Genomic DNA, 9453 nt, shown 5'->3' on the forward strand with positions numbered 1-9453 from the left:
TATGTAGTATATATACAGTACTGTATATATACACATATATTGCATATAAATGTTATTACATATTATATGATATACATAAATATAAGTATATGTATGTATATAAATATATAATGAAATATAAATACATACAGTACAATTATAAAGACCATCTGTTTAATTAACATACTATCTTAAATTCATGGCATAGGGACACAATGGAATGCAAACAATGAATCTTCTAGCTACTTCACTCACACTTTGGGAAATATCAACCACAATATTGACTATTATAGTACCTTTCACTAGTAAAAGCCCTGTAGAGCGGACTATCAAATTTCATTTGACAAAAACAGGTGGCATGTCTAAATATGGTAATAACCTCACATCATATAATGCACATCATGAGCATTTATGGCATACAACTTTTTTTGTCAGATAAAATTTGATAATCTGGACAGGGCTCAGGTCACCGGGATTCACATGATTTAATTTCAGGTAAATAATTTCATGTGGCTTCTTACAATCATAATGAATAATCATAAATACTAGAGACACTGAAGTGTCCCTAGGAACTGACTTAAAGATAACACTGCCTGACCGAAAAAAAACAAACAAAAAAAAACAGAAAATCGGAAAATACCTCAAACAATTAATTTTTTTTGAATAGCTCATTTAAAAGAATCAAATAGGTTATTAACTTCAAACCAGAAACAGATAACAAAAAACACTATTTTTCACTGTTTTACAGACATTTTCAACATAAAATTTATTACCAGCCTAAGTTCAATAAAAAGGTACTATTTAACTGTGTTAATTGACAGGAACTTTTTTCACATTATAAGCTTAATTGTAAGTTAATAACTTCATCTTTTAATTTTTTAGCCAATGACATCTTTAATTGTCTTATGTCTTGTCGAGACTATCAAATTTCATAAATTTGACAAATATACCTAAATATGGTCATGATGACATCACATCATGACCATATATAGGCACATCATGACTAAATATGGGCATACAACAGTTTTTTTGTCAAAGAAAATTTAGTAATCTGGACAGAGTTTTTACATATCAGAATGGATCTTTCACAGATATCTGTGATGTTAAAACATACCTTAACATTTGACAATACCTAATTATGTAAGTAAACAATATCATTATATACTTTTCACAACACATCCATTACTTTCAGTCTACGTACACCTTTCACACTTTTCATCTAATTTTACATAAAATTTCAGCTTAGAAAAGCATAAGCCAATCTTACAGAAATGTTGGACTCTACCCCATATATGAATTAATATGAATTTGGCCACTCTGTGTACATGATATCACTAGTAAATTCAGTCCCCGTAAATCCAATTCACTAACAAACAGGGATAATTCTATAGTTTTGTGTGTGTTTAAAAAGCAAGATATTGTTTGATGAAAGCACATCTGATAGGATAGTCAATGTCAGCTTCAGGCTTATCTGAACAAACAAATTATGTGTTGGAAGGTGAACAATATTCTACTTTATCAAGGTTTGATTAAGCATTGCCTGACAGACAAAATATGATAAAGATCTGTCAACATTATCACAATTTTCTGACAAAAAACTATTGTATGCCCATATAAACTCATGATGTGCCTACATATGGTCATGATATGATGTCATATGACCATATTTGGACTGGGCATATGTATGGCAAGCTTCAGATATTGTATAACACACTTATTTTAATTATGTGTTTTGGTTACTATCCTACGTTGTAGGTACTGCACTTTAAAATTGAAAGAATATGAAAAAGATTGCCCTGCCCACAATATCAGCTATGTTTTCACCATATATGGGCATAACGATGTCACAATGCATCCATATATGGGCATAACGATGTCCCACTGCATCCATATATGGGCAAGTCAATTGTCACATAGAAACTGTGTAGACAAAGTTTCAGATATTAACATTAATTACATCTAATGAATGAACATTCTTTACAATAATTCAATGTCACCTCTGTCAAAGAACGATTATTATTGTATATAATATATACATTTTTGACATACAGTATACTAATGATTTTATTAGATAACCATCAATAACCAACAATTCCCGGGTTGACACACCTATTGATAAGGGGTGACACCCAATGCAGGGTTTACACTCCAATCAATCTCAATGTTGCAAAGTCAATCCAGGGGTCAGACTCTTATTCATCTAGGTGGACACAGCCTGCTGCTTTCAATTGGAAATAGTAATCAAATGGTTTAACTCCTATATAGTACCAGAGTTCATATCTTACAAAGCTGCATTCTAACACAAGTACTCCTATTCAACCTTTGCTTCATACTACTATTCAATGTATTTTAATACACTGTAAATCCATGGTTATTATCACCATCAATCCTGGGCTCATACCCATTTCAACCGGTCTCTTGAATCATAATTTTCAGTGAGACTGACAGACACCAATAATTATTTGACAATTGCAAATAATCTTTATATAAAAATATGTACTTTAGGTCTAATAGCTTTGTATGTTGCTTTTAAAATTTGTAATATTGTTCATTAACCTATTATTGTATTGTCAATGTGGCATCAAAAACGCTCTCAAACCTGATAGCAAAGAGTTTCTAAAACTGATGCTGAAGATGTTGCTATTGTATTTCTACTAAATTTCCATGGTAACTGAATTTCTGGTAAATATTAAGTTAGCTTTCTGCTGCCATACGGCATAAAAAGACGAATAGAAATATTCCCCAATAGCAATAAAACACAACAATCATCTCAAATGTATTTTTAGATTGCTACGTCTCAATTGTGTACAAAACATACAAAAGAATAGCATATAGGTGGGAATATAGATGGATAGATGTAGAAAAATGCCAGTAGGAATACACCACACAATGGAACAAAGCATTTCATAATAGGGGTATTGTTTTGTGCAAAACTAAATGATACAGCCTAATTACAGATCTTATTAGGTTGTACCAATTTAAGTATCATTACTTAATTTATTTATATAATTAAATAAAACTTTCCTGATTTATAAGGTTGTACAGTATTTAACATCATATAGTCATTTACTAAAATAAATACAGCTTTATAAATAAGTAAATTATGCTGTAGTTACTTAAAATACAACCTAATTATTTCATTTCATTTCAAATTATTCAGTGATTCTCCAAATAACACATTAACAAAATTTCACGAAGGATAACACAAAAGAGCTCAGAAGTGCTTATTTGCATTGTGGTCCTTAACCGAGACATGACAGATCACAAAAAAGAAAAAAGATAAAATAATAATGACACAAATAAATATAAATTACTAATAATATACATATGTCTCTGTCTTCTTCATCTAACCTGTTCCATTAATATATTTTAACATCCCTCATAAATGGAAATTTTGAGTTAACTTGCTTAATATTAATATTAGGTTTGGTAGTTCCCCTCTGCGCCTTGAACAATACCCTATCGTGAAATGATTTTTTTACATTGTGGCGTTCATTCCTACTGGCATTTTTTCATAATGGCATTTTTTCTGATTTCCACTTTGATGTCCCTTGCCTATCTAACAACCTGTAAGACAAGTATTCTAAACCCTGGCAACATATATTCACACACATGCAGCAGATTCCCAAGTCTTGTTGGCCTTAGCTAGTATTATTATTGGCCTAATACTGTATACAGTAAGTACACATCCATATCTTCCTTAGCTAATATACACACTGGCTTGAATAATACACAATAGGTACACCGCTGTTGGACTATCTGGTATTATTGTAATGGTTTTATATATGCAGCGGGTACATAGCCTTGTTGTCCATCACTTTCCACTAGCCACCATTCTGAATTACCCTCCATATCTTTGGAAGAGATGACACTAACTAAACAGCCTTCCTCTAGGCTCACCTCATGCGGTCCTGTGGCAGTAAATTCCCACGCTGCATAATACTGCAAAATAAAAGTAAAAAAGGAAATAATTATTTTTTACTCTGTGCCGTGCCAAGAAATAAATGTATATTGGAAAGAACTGGATTTATATTACCCTGCATTCCCACCAAGCCTAACATTCACCCAATTAATTTAATTACCAGTCATCCAGTACATGATTTTGATTGAGTCAAATGTATATTACTAACTATAAATTTTTATTAATTATATAAATCTTTGTCCACTATATTAATTTTATGTGACAAATGAATGACATATGCCCATATTTGGTTGTAATATAACATCATGATGCCCATATAGAGTGGGACATCCCACAAAGTTGTCACTATGAAATTTTCTTTGAAAAAAAAACAAAACTGTTGTATGGCAATATAAGGTCATGATGTGCCTATATAAGGTCATGATGTGCCTATATATGGTCATGATGTGATTTCGTTATGACAACATTTAGGTATGTCACATGCTTTTCTTAAATCAAATTTGATAGGCCGGACAGGGCTCGATAGAGTATAATAAATGCAATATACCCATATTTGGTGGTAATATTACATCCTTATGCACATATATGGCACATCACACAAATTTGTAGCATAAAATTTGATAGTGACAGAGCTTAACAATTTAATTAAGATTGCAACAATTTACCTGAATAGACAACGCTTGCTCATACGATGGCAACTTGTAAGGTGTTAAAATTGTCGGTGGTATAAATCCAGTGGAAGCTGAAAACAAAATATTTAAAAAGATTATTATTAAAATACAATGGCAAAAATGTTGATCATTTTACAAGCATCAAAAGGCAGATAAGCTCCTCAGAGTCAATGGTCAAACAGGTTTAGCTTAAGGAAGAGGCTTTGCTTATATAAAATAAAACATGTTAGGCAGTGACAATTCAATGCGTCGTTGTGACAACATTTCACAACTCGAATAAACAATTCTACTGTTTATCCCAATGCTTCAATGCCACGGTATTGTTTGCTCAAATAAATTAAAATGTGTTTAGGTAATGCATGGAGGATTCCTCCGTGGGTGTTGCAAGTCAATATATCTGATGTTGTTACAACATTTTACAAACTCAAATTAATGAAACAATTCTATTGCTTATTTTTTCACAATGCCACAATTTTGTTTGCTCAAAGAAAGCGAATGGTTTTTTATAGGAGAAAGAGAAGAGACTTTTGTATTGTGTCTTGTGAGCATGTACATTCGGTATTGCTAGCTCACCACTTTTTAAGTGGCTGGATCATACCTTTGGCATTGTAACTGCAATATGTTTAATCAACATGTTAAACATGTTCTAGTCTTGAAATCTTAAAATGTGGTCGAAAGATTATAAATTGTTGTATTGGCTGGGTTGTATCTACAGACCCTCATTTGCTCACAACACAATGATGAACCATTTCACACTGATTGGAATAACTGAATACAGGACAATTTGAATACAATTGTTCAGCTCTCAATGTTATACACTGACAGTGTTAAAAAACTAATAATTTGCACCCTAACTTTGATGTTTACAGTGTGCCCCCAAAAACCCTTCATGCACTGCTTTTATACCACTTTATTCTCAGTTATTTACTTTTTACTTTATTACTTTTTTTTTTTACAGTGATTTATTTTTTAACCTCCAAAAATTAGAAGCTACATAAGGCCTTATTTCAACACCATAGGCATTACCATAATAATATTATTAGACTAATGCTTACCTCCATATCAATGTACCCCCTCTACTGTCCTCCACATAAGCTTCCATTACTTATATCCTCAAAAATTAAAGGCTCTGAGGCCTTGCTTTCACACCGAAGGCCTCCACCACACTAATTTGATTACACTTACCTCCATTATCAATGTACCACCTCTCCTGCCCTCCCCTAGGATCCTGTTGCTTGATGACGCCGATTATTTCACCCTGCATTACCGTCATGTCCAAATCCTCCGCTGCCTTGAAGCTGGCCGTCACCAGATGAAGCTGTTCATTACTGTATCGTGTCATCACCTGTTCTTTATTGGCCTGTGTTTGTTTTGGCTTGACCTCTGAACTCGCCTGGGATAGCTATTCAACAAAGTAATAAAATAAAAATAATTTAATATAAAAATAACTATTTATATTCTTTATGTAGCTCTGATGGAGATGTTTCCATATACCAAATAAGGTACCAAAAGTCAGTCATTGAAAATATCCGTCAAAGTTTAATCAATGTCAATGCTTCTCAAACTATTTCTGAGGGTCACAAGACTGCTTCTGACTTAAACAAAGACAGACTTTATTCAGGTGCATTTTGAAAATTAGTGGAAAACACTTCTACATGGCTGTCCTACAAAAAACTCAACACATGAGATACACCCAGACATAGCTATGAAGATGAAACCTAGAAATGCATGGTGTACTGTCTCTGCAAGGATTGATAAGATCATTATAATTACGCAGGAACATAGCTCATGATGAGTTAATAAATCAAAGTTTTGTTTAAAAATGATGTGTTGCTTCTTTGTTTTTGGAGTTCGTTTGAGCCTTTTTGGGAGTAGGTGCGGACATACAAGCTTTATTTTAAAATTATTAGCCTCACCCAAGTTGACAGTGCACAAGTCGAAAAAATTGTCGTTGTTTTATTCTTTTACATTAAACATTTCAAAAAAGTGTAGTAAATATTCTCCATACCATTAAAATGGAACATTCCAAACACAATTATCTTTTTCACATGAGGCATTTGTTAAACAAATGCCTCATGTGCATTGCTGAGTGAATGAAAAAAGGAATGATTTATCACAGCTACTTTGTATTCAATTTACCAGAGGTTGACTGTTACTTTGTATTCAATTTACCAGAGGTTGACTGTAGAAATACAACAGCATATAATATTTGATAAATTAGGAGGGCTATAAAATCATACAAGCATAGATTTCTATTAAAAAAAAAAAAAAAAAACCAAGGCAAGTTGTCAGAAAAAAGTAGCATAGTATTATGATTTTATTGAGGTTCTGGCAAGTAAAGTAGGCCTAAGTAATCAACACATACATGATAATAGCATTGTTGTATGACAATATATGCCCTGGGTACCAAAAGAATAGGAAGTCTCAAAGTGGGTTGCCACATAAAAATGTTTGAGAAGCATTGCTGTAAATCATGCTGAAGCCTAAGCATGACACATAATACTACAACACATTTTTAAAGTGCATATTCAAGCAAAAAAACTGTGTCTTCTCACCGGCACTGGAAGATGTTAGAGAGATGTTGAGCTATTTGAAGAGGAAATATTTAAGATTGGATTTGAATACAGTAATTCAGGATCAGAAATGATACATAATTCTTGGGGCAGAGAAAAGGAAAAAGAGCTTTCACCAGGAAGAAATGTGCTGGACTCATGGATTAATAACATGAAGGGACTTAGAACAAGTAGAACGGGAAGGAACATGTTTGTAAATAAGGGAATAAAGATAAAATGGGGCATGACCATGGATAGATTTTTGAGTGAGAACAATTTCAAACATAGATACTGTATGATAGACTAAACTAACCATCTGGTCTGTACTTGGGACTCTTTTAACAGATTTCTTCTCTTTTTGATCTTTCTTGTCGAAGCTGCTACTGACAAAGCTGAACTGCTTGGTCTTCTCAACCTCACTCACATGACTCTGCTCAAATGTGTCCATCACATTGTCTGTGCAGGAGGATTTTACAATTGGTAACTGAAGAGAAGAAGAAGATAGTCTTTTAAAAGTTGTTTGAGTGTAGAATGGATTACTCTTTACCTCTAGTAATATGTAAAGTTGCTTGAGTGTGGAGTGGATAAATCCTTACCACTAGTAATGGGTTGTTTGAGTGTGGAGTGGATGAATCCTTACCTCTTGTAATGGTTGAAGTTGTCTGAGTGTGGAGTGGATGAATCCTTACCTCTAGTAATGGGTTGTTTGAGTGTGGAGTGGATGAATCCTTACCTCTTGAAATAGGTGAATCTGTTTGAGTGTTGAGTGGATGGATCCTTACCTCTAGTAATGGGTGAAGTTGTTTGAGTGTGGAGTTACCGCTAGTAATGAGTGAAGTTGTTTGCGTGTGGAGTGGATGAATCATTACATCTAGTAATGAGTGAAATTGTTCGATTGTGGAGTAGATTAATCCTTACCTCTTTTAATGAGTGAAGTTGTTTGAGTTTGAAGTGGATAAATCATTACATCTAGTAATGGGTGAAGTTGTTTGAGTGTGGAGTGGATGAATCCTTACCTCTCGTAATGAGTAAAGTTGTTTAAGTTAGAAGTGGATGAAACCTTACATCTAGTAATAGGTGAAGTTGTTTGAGTGTGGAGTGTATGAATCCTTACCTCTAGTAATGAGTGAAGTTGTTGAGTTAGAAGTGGATGAATCCTTACCTCTCATAATGAGTGAAGTTGTTTAAGTTAGAAGTGGATGAAACCTTACATCTAGTAATAGGTGAAGTTGTTTGAGTGTGGAGTGTATGAATCCTTACCTCTAGTAATGAGTGATGTTGTTGAGTTAGAAGTGGATGAATCCTTACATCTAGTAACGGGTGAAGTTGTTTGACTGTGGAGTGTATGAATCGTTACCTCTAGTAATGAGTGAAGTTGTTGGAGATTGAAGTGGATGAATCCTTACATCTAGTAATGGGTGAAGTTGTTTGAGTGTGGAGTGTATGAATCCTTACCTCTAGTAATGAGTGAAGTTGTTTGAGTGTCGAGTGGATGAATCCTTACCTCTAGTAACGAGTGAAGTTGTTTGAGTGTGCGAGTGGATGAATCCTTACCTCTAGTAATGAGTGAAGTTGTTTGAGTGTTGCAGAGATCCCAAGTCTCTCGAAAATTCGCGGGTTCTCCCGATTTTTGAGGCCGTCTCCCGCCCTCCCGATTTTTATTATTTATCTCCCGATTTTTTTAAATATCCCGAAAATTTCACGAAAAATGTGATTTCCACGATGTCATAGAGCAATGAAACAAAATTTCTTATCTTAAGCCAATATACTATGGCGCTCGCTCAGCCATAAAGATGTGTATAAGAGACAGGTGAAAAGTTAGTGTCTTAATTTGACAAAATTTCAATTATTAAATAACAACTCCAGGGCAAGGCAGGCCTAGATCCTCCATGTTACGATCTTTTGTATCCAGTGCCGACCTCATTCAATGAGATGGCTGTCAGTTGAGTAAATAAATTTCAACAAATTAACGAAATCACTTGGGAATGGATGGGGCCCCAAGTTTTTGCTGCGAATATTTGGAACAGAATCGGTGCATAAAAAATACTTTTTCTTTCAAGTAAGCTTCAGTTCTTTAATAAAAATACTAAAAAATTATAGTTAATAGGTTTTGGTACTAAGCAATCTTCCGAAAAATGAAGTTTATTTTATATCGATCCCGAAATACATGTAGGGCTTAGGCCTAGGCTGGCTCTATCTGCAACACTGCAGGGTATGTACTGTATGTGTGTTGTGTTGGGTGGGCGTTACGCACGTATAGATGGAGCCTAGCGAGGCAGGATTTAATGTTTTTTTCATGGCATTATGTACCAGTTATTATAGGCTAGTC

At 33.9% G+C, this 9453-nt stretch overlaps 1 protein-coding gene across 8 annotated transcripts in view; it reads right to left on the reverse strand.

Annotated features, from left to right (window-relative positions):
* Window positions 1–2448: 2448 nt before the first annotated feature.
* The window catches only part of LOC117117049 (dynamin-binding protein-like), a 64171-nt gene continuing 57166 nt past the window's right edge, over window positions 2449–9453 (reverse strand). For all 8 annotated transcript variants that reach the window (XM_033261226.1, XM_033261228.1, XM_033261229.1 and 5 more), the window contains 4 exons: window positions 7438–7608; window positions 5758–5974; window positions 4567–4643; window positions 2449–3921 (listed from right to left, as the gene is read on the reverse strand). In XM_033261226.1, coding sequence (XP_033117117.1) covers window positions 3745–3921; window positions 4567–4643; window positions 5758–5974; window positions 7438–7608 — 642 coding nt within the window. In that variant the 3' untranslated portion in view covers window positions 2449–3744. The remainder of the gene's footprint in view (window positions 3922–4566; window positions 4644–5757; window positions 5975–7437; window positions 7609–9453) is intronic.

Source organism: Anneissia japonica, unplaced genomic scaffold (genome assembly GCF_011630105.1).
Source record: "Anneissia japonica isolate Jap-2015-1 unplaced genomic scaffold, ASM1163010v1 scaffold7493_len91406_cov152, whole genome shotgun sequence".
Lineage (NCBI taxonomy): Eukaryota > Metazoa > Echinodermata > Crinoidea > Comatulida > Comatulidae > Anneissia > Anneissia japonica.